The 14063-nt window shown below is 44.9% G+C and overlaps 1 protein-coding gene across 5 annotated transcripts in view; it reads right to left on the bottom strand.

Moving 5' to 3' along the window:
* The window catches only part of pgghg (protein-glucosylgalactosylhydroxylysine glucosidase), a 94508-nt gene that overhangs the window by 67329 nt on the left and 13116 nt on the right, over positions 1–14063 (bottom strand). For 4 of the 5 annotated variants that reach the window (XM_038807615.1, XM_038807617.1, XM_038807616.1 and 1 more), the window contains one exon: positions 12204–12470. In XM_038807615.1, the coding sequence (XP_038663543.1) occupies positions 12204–12456 (253 nt within the window). In that variant the 5' untranslated portion in view covers positions 12457–12470. The remainder of the gene's footprint in view (positions 1–12203; positions 12471–14063) is intronic. The other variant, XR_005461896.1, reaches the window with a different exon arrangement.

Below are 14063 nucleotides of genomic sequence, written 5' to 3'. Positions count from 1 at the left end.
AAATTGGCCAGAAAAAACAGCAGACCTCAGGATTGGGTGCAATTTAGAATTCAGCAAAGGAGGACAAAGAAATTGATTAATGAGGGGGAAATAGTGTACTAGAGTAAGCTTGTGGGAACATAAAGACTGACTGTAAAAGCTTTTAGAAGTATTTGAAGAGAAAAAAATTGGTGAAGACAAATAAAGGGCACTTTACAGTCAGAAACAGGAGAATTTATAATGAGGAACAAAGAAATGGCTGACCAACTAATTACATACTTCTGTCTTCACAAAGGAGGACACAAATAACATACCAGAAATGCTGGGGAACACAGTGTTTAATGAGGGAGGAACTGAAGGAAATCAGTATTAATAGGGAAATGGTGTTGGGAAAATTTATGGGATAGAAGGCCGATAAATCCCCATGGCCTGATAATCTATTTATTTTTCTTTTTAAAAATAACTTTAGTGTACCCAATTCTTTTTTATTCCAATTAAGGGGCAATTTAGCATGGCCAATCCACCTAACCTGCACATCTTTAGGTTGTGGGGGTGAGATCCACGCACACACGGGGAGAATGTGCAAACTGCACACGGACAGTGACCCGGGGCCGGGATCAAACACGGGTCCTCAGCACCGTGAGGCAGCAGTGCTAACCACTGCACCACCGTGCCGGCCTCCTGGCTTGATAATCTATAATCCCAGAGAATTTAAGGAAATGGTCCTAGAAATAATGGATGCATTGGTGGTAATAGAACATAGAACAGTACAGCACAGAACAGGCCCTTCGGCCCTCGATGTTGTGCCGAGCTTTGTTCGAAACCAAGATCAAGCTATCCCACTCCCTGTCATCTGGTGTGCTCCATGCGCCTATCCAATAACCGCTTGAAAGTTCCTAAAGTATCCGACTCCACTATCACAGCAGGCAGTTATTCCACACCCTAACCACTCTCTGAGTAAAGAACCTACCTCGGACATCCCTCCTATATCTCCCCCCCCTGAATCTTATAGTTATGCCCCCTTGTAACAGCTACATCCACCCGAGGAAATAGTCATCCAAGATTCTATGGACTCTGGAGCAGTTCCTACAGATTGGAGCAGTGGCAGACTTATCGACCTTTGGGGGACCTCACGTCATGCCCCGTCTATTGGTGACATGGTGACCTGCCCCAAATGATGTCAAGCCCCACCCCAAGATGACATCAATGCCCTCCTGGTCCCACCCATCCAGTGAATTGAGGACCAATTCTCATTTATTAATTACAACCTGACATCAACAGAAATCGCACAACAATAAGACAGCAAAACGTTAGAAGTGAGGGGAAAAAAATTATTGCCATCTAAATCACCCCTCTCCCCTATTGTTGAGGAGTCCGCTCAAGTGAAGGTTTTGTAAGTTCAAAATTTCCAACTGAATGGAACGCAGCAGTCTCCTACCCGAATTCAAACCATCAACACAAGCGCTGGTCGCTCACCTGCCTTAGCCAAAGTGAAAGACGAGAGGAGGCCAGGATTCAGCTTCACAGGCCATCTCGAGGGCCCCTCACACACGTACACTCAAAAAGAGGAATTTGCCGCACGCACACACCTCTGCAGTACAAGCCATTAAGAACTTAAAAAAGGAAAACTTTATTTGCTAATGTGGTGAATGCCTGACTGGGAGATTCCTTTCTTCTGTTATCACTGCAGAAGGCCGCTTCCCTCCAGCTATCGCCCGCTAAGGGGATGGGGGGGAAATATCCGATGCCCGGCAAAAAATAATAATAAAGGACAATTCCCTCTTCCCCAACAAATTAACAGAAATACCTCTCTCTCTTCACACCGATTAATAATCATTTGAACATTGGGGTCCAGAAACAGGATGCACAGATACACAAAAAAAGCTTTCAGGCCAAGTGCTTCCCACCACAATGTTCAAAAAATAAATGCCCACTGCCTGAATATCAAATCAAAATTTTTTTGTTTTAAAATAATCCAATTTTTTCTTCACATGTTTATTTAAGATTTTAAAAATCAACTCCCACCTAGTGACCATGACAAGTCTCGGTTACTGTCTCTCTTTACATTTAAAAATGATAAATGTGTATACATTATATTAACTTTCTATAGTTCGACAAGTTGCTTTGCCATTATTTGCAACTTAACCAGCCATGTTTCTATTTTTTAAATATACAAACATTGTGTAAATAAATATATACTTGGCAGTCAATCCTTGCTCTGGGTGGCAGTTAATGGCTGTGGCTCTTGTTCTCTCTTGCGTTAATCCTCTGGATCAATGTGGGAAAGAATGAGCTGTTCCATACTCTTCATATTATTTGAGGCGGGGGGGGGATTCGAGTACAGGAGCAGGCATGACTTGCTACAATTATACAGCGTCTTGATGAGGTCACACCTGGAATATTGGGTACAGTTTTGGTTTTCTTATCCGAGGAAGGATGTTCTTGCTGCAGAGAGAGTGCAGCAAAGGTTTACCAGACTGAGTCATTTAGGATTATATTTGCTGGAGTTCTGATAATGAGGGGGATCTCATAGAAATCTACAAAGTTCTAACAGGATTGGACAGGGTACATGCAGGAAGGGTGTTCTTCATGGTAGGAGAGACCAGAACCAGAGGTCAGAGTCTAATGATATGGGGTAAACCTTTGAGAACTGAGATGAGGATAAATTTGTTCACACAGAACCATAGAGTAGAATCCCTACAGTGCAGAAGGAGGCCATTTGGTCCATCACATCTGCATCGACCCTCTGAAACTGCACTACCTAGGCTCACTCCCCTGCCCTATCCTCATAACCCCATCGAACCTTTGGACACTAAGGGGCAATTTAGTATGGCCAATCCACCTAAACTGCACATCAGAGTGGTGAGGCTGTGGAATTCGCTCCCACAGAAAAGATTTGAGGCTGTGATGAATGTAGGATTTTAGATATATCAGATTAGAAGTATTTGGTGAAGTAAGGGTTAAAGGCCTGGGTTAGTGTGTGTTTGACAGCTGCAGTCATGCTTTTTAAAGAATCTTGGTTCGAAAGGTAACAAAGCTTTTAGGAGCTTGAGGTGCAATTAACCATCATAGAAGCTTGGGCTAATACATTTTGTTTTGCTTAAGGGGTTTCCCTGGGGAGTTAACTAGTTTTCAGCTCGGTTAGATGATGCTATTGCTGGGTGGAACAAATGCATTGTTGAGAAAGCATTTTTCAGTTTCAGTTCTGATCTGGCTGAAGCTGTGAAACAGTTCTGCTCTCACTGCAAGTTAGATAAAAAGGGATTTACTGTATTTAAAACAGTGCAGACTTGGCTGAGGGCAAGGGTGGAGCTGAAACAAGCCAGTTTAAAATAGCTTTTGAAGACATCCAGCCAGAGTTTCTGCAGGGGCTCAGACCACAGTCAGATCTGTTCTGTAAAACAGTGTCAAGAAATCTCTTTCTAACAATCACTTTCGAAAAGAATAACTCTGTAAACCAAGTATTATTATGTGCCATTGGTACTTAAGAGTGGATTGATCACTGAGATGGTCTATTTTATTGTTGTTTAAGTGGGAATAAAAATAGCGAGTAAGGGTTGTATTCACTATGTTATGTTGTATTGCTTAAGGGGTATTGTAAGCTAATTTTGTGTGTGATGTTACAGATTTTAATACTGTGTTAGTAATAAAGATTGTTTTAAAATACATAACCCTATTAATTTATGCAATCACTCCTGGAGCAAAGTATCTTTCCTCACAATCTTACAAAATTAAAATAAAATATTGGGGTTTCAGTCCAGTATCTTAGACACTGTTGGGGTCTGGTCTGGGATTGCAATAAGGCCAAATCCATATGTTTTCAAAAATGAGTTGATATAGCCCTTGGGTCTAAAGGGATCAAAGGATTTGGGGTGGGGGGTAAGTAGGAACAGGTTACTGAGTTGGATAATCAGCCATGATCATAATGAATGGCAGAACAGACTCAAAGGGCCAGATAGCCTACTCTTGCTCCTATTTTCTATGTTTGCTAGTGCTGTTATGTGGGGTCAGGCTAAGATGTAAAGCACTCAGTTCTAAATTAGATTCGTAGTGCATGTTTGCAATTGCAGGAAGTGTGATTATAAGGCTGGCAAACTGTATTTGGAGGAACGGTTCGCCAGTCTGGAGGAGCTAAGGGAGAGGGTAGAGTTTCCGAGGGGGAGTGAGTTCCGATATCTGCAAGTTAGGGACTTTGTGCAAAAGGTCTGGAGGGGGTTCCCATGGTTGCTGGGATGCACCCTGCTGGAGCGACTGCTGCTTCCGAATATAAAAGGGGAGGGAAGAATTGGGGATATATACAAGTGGCTGGGGGAGCAGGGAGGCGAGCAGGTGGTGAAGAGCAAGGAGAAATGGGAAGGGGAGTTGGGAGGGGAAATCAATTGGGGAGTATGGAGTGAGGCACTGTGTAGGGTAAACGGGACCTCCGCCTGTGCAAGGATGAGTCTGATATAGTTTGAGGTGGTGCACAGGGTGCAAATGACCATGGCGAGAATGAGTGAGTTCTTTCAGGGGGTAATAATAATAATTATAATCGCTTATTGTCACAAGTAGGCTTCAATTAAGTTACTGTGAAAAGCCCCTAGTTGCCACATTCCGGCGCCTGGTCGGGGAGGCCGGTACGGGAATTGAACCCGTGCTGCTGGCCTCGTTCTGCATTACAAGCCAGCTATTTAGCACACTGTGCTAATGCACAGATGAGTATGAGAGGTCTGGGCGGGGGCCAGTGAATCACACGCACATGTTTTGGGGTTGCGAAAACTTGGGAAGATACTGGCCGGGAATGTTTGTGGTCTTAGCCAGGATGGTGGAGGAGGAGGTAGAGGAGGAGAAGGATAGTGGAGGAGGAGGATAGTGGAGGAGGAGGATAGTGGAGAAGGAGGTCAACCCGCACCCTTTGGTGGCAATATTTGGGGTTTCAGAGAAGCCGGGGCTCATGGAGTGGAAGAATGCCGATGTCGTGGTCTTCGTCTCTATGATTGCACGGTGGCGAATTTTGCTGGAGTGGCGGTCGGAATGGCCACCTGGAGTAGCGGCTTGGGTGGGTGACCTGGACGACTTCCTGCGCTTGGAGAAGATAAAGTATGAGTTATGGGGCTCTGCAGAGGGGTTTGTGAAAAGGTGGGGGATGTTTGTGACCATGTTTGAGGAGCTGTTCGTCGTGGAGGGGGGGGGGGGGCCTGTATAGGTGACTGCTGGGAAGTATGTTTCCCAGGGCGTTTATTTGTTGTAACTGGTTTTGATACAGGTTTGTATTAAATTCTTTCTTTTTAAATTAAGGCTGGCAAAGTGCAGGGCCAAATAGCTATATGGGAATATGATACAGTGGCCATATCAGAGACTTGGTTCAAAAAAACAGGAAGAATGGGTACTAAATATTCCTGGATATAACGTGTTCAGGAAAGATAGGGAAGAAAAGAAGATAGCATTCCAAAGCTGATAAAAAAAGAATGTCCTGGAGATGCCAAGGATTGAATCTATTTGGTAAGATGAAGAAACAATTTACATTTTCTAGCCTAAATAGCAAGGAGGCATTGTTGGATCTGGTTCTGGGAAATTAGGTGGGTCAAATGGATCAACATTTAGGGATCACTAATTAATAGTATCTTGAACCATGTTAGGCATGGAAAAGGACAAAGTGCAATCTGAAATTCTAAATCAGAGTAAGGCCAATTTCAGCAGGACGAATACAGATCTGACCAGGAAAATTTATATCAATAGATTGGCAGGGGCAAGAGCCTAATGGAACAATTGGTTGTCTTTAAAGAGCAGATGGGTAGAGTTGATCATAGAATTTACAGTGCAGAAGGAGGCCATTCAGCCCATCGAGTCTGCACAGGCCCTTGGAAAGAGCACCCTACCCAAGCCCATACCTCCACCCTATCCCCGTAACCCCTCCTAACCTTTTTTGGACACTAAGGGCAATTTGACATGGTCAATCCACCTAACCTGCACATCTTTGGACTGTGGGAGGAAACCGGAGCACTTGGAGGAAACCCACGCAGACACGGGGAGAACTTGCAGACTCCGCACAGACAGTGACCCAAGCCGGGAATCAAGCCTGGGACCCTGGAGCTGTGAAGAAACTGTGCTAACAACTGCGCTACCGTGCCCCCGTGAGATACATCTTCATGAGAGGGTAAGGTAGGACAACCAAAATCAGAGCTCCCTGGAGGTTGAAAGAAATCGAGGAAGACGGAGATTTAAAGAGTAGATTCAGATATCTTGAATAATGACTCATGGAAAAGTTCAAGAAAATAGCATCATGAGATAAAGTCATTCTAACCACAATCAAAAGTCTTTGTTAATCAGTCTCCAATATCCTTTCCCCTGGATTGCCACCTTGCTGCGGTGCAGAGGCTTGAATGTTAAATTGATCCCGAGAGCAATGCCGTCAGGAGTTTTAAACCCGTGGCAGGATCACCCAAGACAGTTAGGTCGGAGTGGAGGAACCAGACAAAGCACAATCCAAAACAAGTCCTCAATGGCGGATGATACTCGTATAGCATCAACGACTGCGATGGCGGATGAAGGCTGCAGCAGTAGGGAGCTCCCCAGTCAATTGGAACTGGATCTACTCTCCGTCAAGGGCTGTGTCTCTGCTGATGTGCAACAGCCCACATTAAAAGATGCCCCGCATGAGACGTCTACCTGGAGGTAACCAGCACAACTCCCACACGGACAAGCCCTGCAGCAATCGGCGAGAGGGACAAGACTGGAAATCCCTAGTTTCAGGACGGCACGTAGCGTTTGATTCAGTCGTTGCTCTTGGAAGAGGAACAGGAAAGCATTTTGGCAGCTGTCTTCACAACTGAGCAGCTCTCTTCAGGATCCACTCTACTCACCCCATGGGGAAAAGGCTAGAAAAGGTGCCCTACAAATAGTATGTATGTCCCCAACCTGGCTGGAAAACTACATCCAGCAGTCTCATCTACCTGCAGTCAGAAAATCAAAGTTAAACTCAATTACCTGGAATATATGAACCCTCATGGAAAATTACCAAAATAATCGACCCGAATGGAGAATGGTCCTTATTGCCCATGAACTCGAGCACTTTAACATTAACATCACTGTGCAAGAACCCAAAGAGCAGTGGTTACACCTTCTTCTAGAACGGAAAACCCGAGAGGTTCAGCCCAGGGTGTATGGAATTGGGTTTGCCATCAAGGATTAATTTGTCAACTGAATTAATTTGTCAACCGACTCTCGGAGCTCCTTGTCGGCATCAAATAGCGCCTCATGACCCTCCGTCTACAACTTGCCAAGAACCATTAGGCAATGATCGTGAGTGCCTACACCCAATGATGCCAATGTCAAGTCTAAAGAAGACTTCTACTCCACCTTGGACACTATACTCTCCAACATTATGAAGGAAGATAAGGTCATCCTCCTTGGGGACTTAAGGCCTTCCACTCTTGAAAAGAACTATTAGAAAGAAAGGTGTTGGGAATTGCAACTCAAACGGGGTTCCCCTACTCACACAAAATGTGCTGAACACCAGCTTGTCATCACTAACACACTGTGATACCAAAAAGACAAGTTCAAGACTTCCTGGAGACATCCGCGATCAAATCACTGGCACATGATCGACTTCAGCATTTTCAAACCCAGAGGCCAAAAGGCTGCCTTCATCACCAAAGCGAAGACCAGTGTAGATGACTGTTGGACAGGCCACCCGCTCGTCTACATCCATCAAACTCCACCAAAAGCAGTGGAGATGAAGAAACAGCTCAGAAAATAAATCAACGCCGAGTGGCTTCAAGAGTCAAGCAGGCTAGTGAACTTCCAATACTGTCTTCTCCAAAATCTCCAAAGTGTTCACTCTGGGACTGTCAGAAAACTGGAAAGAGCTGAAGATAGCCATTATCTCACAGTTGTGAAGAAACTGTTGGCTACAAGACCAGGAAATACAAAGACTGGTTCGATTAGAATGACCACATCATCCAAGGTCTCATGGGCAAGAAGAGGAAAGCTCTCTGTGTCTGGCAGAACGACATAACCAGCAAGGCAAAGAGGAGAGCTCATCAATCAGCCAAGGCGGAGGTACAAAGAAGAACTAGAGAAGTCAAGAACCGATGGTGGACTGAGAAAGTTAAGGAGCTGCAACTCTTTGCCGACAAGCACGACACCCGGGGTTTTTTCAGTGACACCAAGGCAATATATAGACCCACACCCTTTGCCTCAAACGGATGCAGAGTGAGGACTTGAGAGACTGAGAAAACATCATCCTTTGATGAACAGCTCAAAGAACCATACGTTATAAAATTATAGATGAGGACGTGTTTGAGGAAATCCCCCAACTCCCCACCAAAGATGATATTGGACTTACACCAAACATGGATGAAGTCAAAGATGCCATTAAACACATTAAGAATGGAAAAGCCATGGGCAGCATGGTCGCACAGTGATTAGCACTGCTGCCTCACGGCGTCGAGGTCCCAGGTTCGATCCCGGCTCTGGGTCACTGTCCGTGTGGAGTTTGCACATTCTCCATGTGACAGCGTGGGTTTCGCCCCCAGAACCCAAAAGATGTGCAGGGTAGGTGGATTGGCCACATTAAATTGCCCCTTAATTGGAAAAAGTGTATTGGGTACTCTAAATTTATAATAAATAAATAAATAAATAAATAATGGAAAAACCACAGGCCTCTCCCAACTCTTCCTTCCACTTTGCCTTGATCCCTCTAGCGGCGCCTTCTCCTCCTCCAAAATAGCCCCGTAGACCACCGATATTACCCCCTTCTCCAGTCCCCCTATCGTTAGTACCTCCTCCAGCAATGTGGAAGCCAACTCTATTGGGAAGCTCTATCTCCTTTCTGGCAAAGTCTCGAACCTGCATGTATCTAAATATTTCCCCCTGCTCCAGCCCATACTTTGCTCCCAGCTCCTTCAATCTTGCAAAACAACCCTCAAGAAACAAATCTTTTAGTGTCCTAATTCCTTTCTCCTCCCATTTCCGAAAATTTCCATCCCTCTTCCCTGGCTCAAATCTATGGTTTCCCTGAATCGGCATTTCCCTTGACCCTGCCCCCATCCCGAAGTGCTGTAGAAACTGCCTCCAAATTCTCAACAAAGCTATTGCTACCGGACTCCCCGAGTATCTCCCCGGGGCCGTCGGGAGCGCGCTGTCGCTAGCGCCTTCAATCTCAACCCCTTCAATCTCAACCCCCTACCCAAACTCTCCTCCTTTCTGACCCACTGACTATTTTCTAAATGGAGAAATGCTTAGGAAATCAGAAACACAAAGGGTCCTTGTTCACGATTTTCTTAAGGTTAACGTGCAGATTCAGTTGGCAGTTAAGAAGGCAAATGCAATGTTAGCATTCATGTCAAGAGGGCGAGAATACAAGACCAGCAATGTACCTCTGAGGTTGTATAAGGCTCTGGTCAGGTCCCATTTGGAGTATTGTGAGCAGTTTTGGGCCCCATATCTAAGGAAGGACGTGCTGGCCTTGGAAAGGGTCCAGAGGAGGTTCACAAGAATGACCCTTGGAATGAAGAGCTTGTCATATGAGGAACAGTTGAGGACTCTGGGTCCGTACTCATTGGAGTTAAGGATGAGGCGGGTCTTGTTGAAACTTACAGGATACTGCGAGGCCTGGATAGAGTGGATGTAGAGATGATGTTTCCACTTGTAGGAAAAACTAGAACCAGAGGACACCATCTCAGACTTAGGGACGATCCTTTAAAACAGAGATGAGGAGGAATTATTTAGTGAGAGGGTGGCAAATCTGTGGAACTCTTTGCTGCAGAAGGTTGTAGAGGCCAAATCACTGAGTGTCTTTAAAACAGAGATAGATAGGTTATTGATTAATGAAGGGACCAGGGGTTATGGGGAGAAGGCAGGAGAATGGAGATGAGAAAATATCAGCCATAATTGAATGGCGGAGGGGACTAGAGTGACCTAATTCTGCTCCTATGTCTTATGGTCTTATGAAGTGGATGGGATTCTAGCAGAGATTTTCGAACCTGGAGAAGAGATTACCTGTCACATCCATTAGCTGTTGCTGAAAATCTGACACAGAGAAGAATTTCCTGCCAACTTCAGGAATGCAGTCATTGATATCCTCCTCAAGAAAAGGAGACAAAGCAGACAGTGGGAACAACCGAGGAATCTCCCTACTCTCCATCATCAGAAAATCATCACCTGTCTCCTTCCTAGCCGCCTCCTCCCAGTCTCTGAAGAAATCCTTCTGGGAAAGTCAGTATGGCTTCTGACCAAACCGTGGAACAGCAGATATGATTTTCACTGTTCAGCAACTGCAAAAGAAAATGCCAGAAGCAAATCAACCATTCAACATGGCCTTTATCAATCTGACCAGAGCTTTTAACTCAGTCAAACCAGAAGTACTATGGAAGGGACTGTCAAAGGCTGGCTGTCCAGAGAAATTCATCAACATCGTCAGATTCAACTACAAGAAGATGTCGGTAACAGTCCTCACCAACGGAAATAAGACAGAAACCTTTGAGCCGGATGTGTCATCGCCCCCCACCCATTTTTCCACCTTCATCGCCACCATCCTTCGCCTTGTAGAGAACAAGCTTCCGAGTGGACATAGCCTACAGGATGGGCAGAAAGATTTTCAACTTCAACCCGTTGAAATCCAAGAAGAAAACAATATTGCTCGTGTAACATCAGTATGCGGATGACATCACCATCTGCACTCTCAGAAGAGAATTACTAAGCCATGCTTGACACCTTTGCAGAAGCATACTGAAGGATCAGTCTCAGCACCAACCTCAAGACGACTCAAGTCGTTCACCAACCTATTCTGCGGCAAGATCTGGTCTCTTCATCCATCAAGATCAAAGGAGAAACTCTACCAAACGTGAAACATTTCTCCGACCAGGGGAGCCACGTCTCATCCAAGGCTGACATTGATGTGGAGATCCAACAATGTGTCCAATCCACAAACATCTCCTTTGGACGCCCAAGATGCTTTGATGACCGCAACATCCGTGCTGACACCAAGATCCACGTGAACAAGATAAGCACCCTCCCTACTCATCTGTATAGCTCAGAAACTTGGAGTCCATGATCATTCGAAACCAACTCCGCCGGGCAGGCCATGCACTTAGGATGTCAGAGTCCCAACTGCCAAAGCAAATCTTCATTGCCCAGCTCAAGAAAGGCTCCTGAACAAGAGGAAGACAAAGGAAGCACTTCAAAAACACCATGAAGGCTTACCTCAAGAAATGCAACATACATATCAATTTCTAGGAGTCCTTGCTCAGAAGGGACCTACCTAGGTGAACCTCATTATTGAAGGGACACAATGTTTTGAGGACACCCAAAAGGAGCCTGTGAAAGGAATACCAGCAATCTCTAGTCCAAGAACCAATGCCGGAAACATCTCCCAAGTGTGCGGTTGGAAATGTGGCTCTGGAATCGGGCTCATCAGCCACGCAAGGACCCACAGAACCCATGTCCAGACGGAGTTTCTTGGGTCGACAATCATACTCGTTAGTGAATGATTGCACGGTAGCACAGTTGTTAGCACTGTTGCTTCACAGCGCCAGGGTCCCAGGTTCGATTCCTGGCTTGGGTCACTGTCTGTGTGGAGTTTGCACGTTCTCCCCATGTCTGCGTGGGTTTCCTCCGAGTGCTCCGGTTTATTCCCTTTAAAGAGTCCTGAAAAATGTGCTTGTTAGGTGAATTGGACATTCTGAATTCTCCCAGTGTACCCGAACAGGCGCCGGAATGTGGCGACTAGGGGATTTTCATAGTAACTTAATTGCAATGTTAATGTAAGCCTACTTGTGACACTACTAAAGATTATTGTTGAGGCCTAGATTTCCCCCCATTGGCTATAAATGATTTATAAACGTAACCATACATTGGTCATCTCAAACAAAAGCCATAAAGCAGCTGGTGCAGAAATGGAAAATGTCACACTAAAGGTTGGGGCTAAAAGATGTTGTCCCTGTAAATTTTACCTCATATTTTATCTAATTTTATCTAATTAATATTTTGTCTAATTACTTTGCAACTGATCTTGGAGAGGCAACTGCTGCTTCATTGGGGTCAAAATGGGAAGTTTCCCCCTCAGCCCTACTTGCGTCCCTCACTGATAAGTACAAATATTTACAAAAAAGTGCACATTAATGTCAGGCACTAAGTGGTCCTATTCTGCCAACAAAGAAAATCTGCATTGTTTGATCAAATCAAATAATCTGCAAAAAGCATTTGTAAATGTTTAAAATTTAAGATAAACGTATTGGTTTTACCTGTCCTGGTGTTCAAGGTGAAGGTTTCTTTCAAACTGCTCTCACCAGGTACGGTCAGTCTGACATTAACAGTAGAAGGTACATCTGCCCGACAGCAGTCACCATTTTCACCGTTATATACCCCATTAATGTGCATTACGTCACCATACACTCTGGTGCCTATGTATCCATTGGCAACCGTTGCCATAAAACGAAGGTCAGAGGGTAAGGTGTCACTGGAAAATACTGCAGGGTCATCTTCACAATCTGACATATTGCGTGTGCTATCTATCAGAAAAAGAAAACATTTTGGTAAAATAAATGGGATAGTATATTCCTTCTCATTCCCCCACCGCCACTCCCACCAATGGTTGCACCCATGATGATTGCCTCTTTTGGTTCCTTCATTCTAGATAATCCGAGCAAAGAGTGCAGGAATGGGGCAGGAATTCATGCTTTATTTGAATACAAGGTCACAGGCATTGCACAGCAGGAACAATTCTGACTCCTACCTGCGCTATATGGATAGTGAGGTTGCGGCAACTAGGTTTAGCAATTAGGGTTAGAAAAGGAAAATTGACCACCTGATCACTGTTCAATGACCCTTGCTGGAAATCCAATGTGTGGGGGTCGGGTCAGGTCAGGTCAGATTAAGGCTCAGTTGTTAAACCCATGTTTGAATAGACTACTAATGATTAAAGCACAGACCAAGCATGAAGTCTAATCACTCAGCTGAGATATGTAATCAGAGCTGCAACCTGAGGAATCAAAGCCAGCAAGAACTTTTAGACTTTGCCTCATACTTATTTTTTGGTCAGCCCCCACTCTCTACCATTGGGAAAATGGTGTGGTGATCACAAGTTAACCAGATGCAACACAACTGAGCGACCACTAGAGGGAGCACGGGAGAGCCACATAAATAGATCAGGACAGGAAGTGAGGACACACTCTTCACAGCAGGGGCGGGTAAGCAGGACACACAGCAAGCAAAGCTGGTAGTTAGCACTGGAAGGTAGTTCTAGGTCGAGCTCTGGAAACTGAACGAACCCACAATAAAGCATCTTCTCCACACTTGAGACTGCGAGCTTTATTAAGACACGAGGAACAACACATGGTACCTAGGAGTGATTTCAGACGCTTACGACAGGACAACTCAGCTGCAGATACAGAAAGCTCAAAATGGCATGGAAATCTCCTACTGGACATTTGACTGGGGAAGACATCGCTAATTCGAGGATGTGGCATGGATACCCACCTCAGCTGGACACGACTGGTAATGTAAGAAATGTCTGGAAAAGGTTTAAACAAATGTTCGATTTTTATCTCATAGCTAATGATGTTGCAGAAGCCTCAGACAAAATTAAAATAGCAATTCTCATCGAAGGGCCTGTCAATAGGAAAGTGTATAATGGATTTAAACACTCAAAAGGTGAAGACAGGAACAGCTTACAAACGTTACTAAACAAATTTGAAGAGTACTGTGAGAAATTTGAACAGCAAGGCATGCTCACAGTCCAACCTGCACAGAGACTGAGTGATGCAAGACTTAAAAAATCACAAAAAGATCAGGAAATCGCGAATGCACAGTACAGATCAAAAAGAAGAAATAACATGAATTTTTCACAAAGCCAAAACGCTGAAATCCAGTCCAGATCGGAAAGAAAAGGTAACTTACAACTTTTAGAAAGAAAAAACGCTGAAATCCGCGATAAAATGGCGTCGGAGCACATTTTGCAGTCTCTGGTAAGCAAAGAACTACAAATCGCGTCTGCGCATGCGCCGGAACCGGAAGTCGCGCATGCGCCGGAACCGGAAGTCGCGCATGCGCCGGAACCGGAAGTCGCGCATGCGCAGTTTACAAAAGATCGCGGCGCCGATCGT

This window comes from Scyliorhinus canicula, chromosome 9 (genome assembly GCF_902713615.1).
Source record: "Scyliorhinus canicula chromosome 9, sScyCan1.1, whole genome shotgun sequence".
NCBI lineage: Eukaryota > Metazoa > Chordata > Chondrichthyes > Carcharhiniformes > Scyliorhinidae > Scyliorhinus > Scyliorhinus canicula.
Note: the sequence above shows the minus strand (reverse complement) of the source record. Positions and strands in the feature narration are given on the sequence as shown.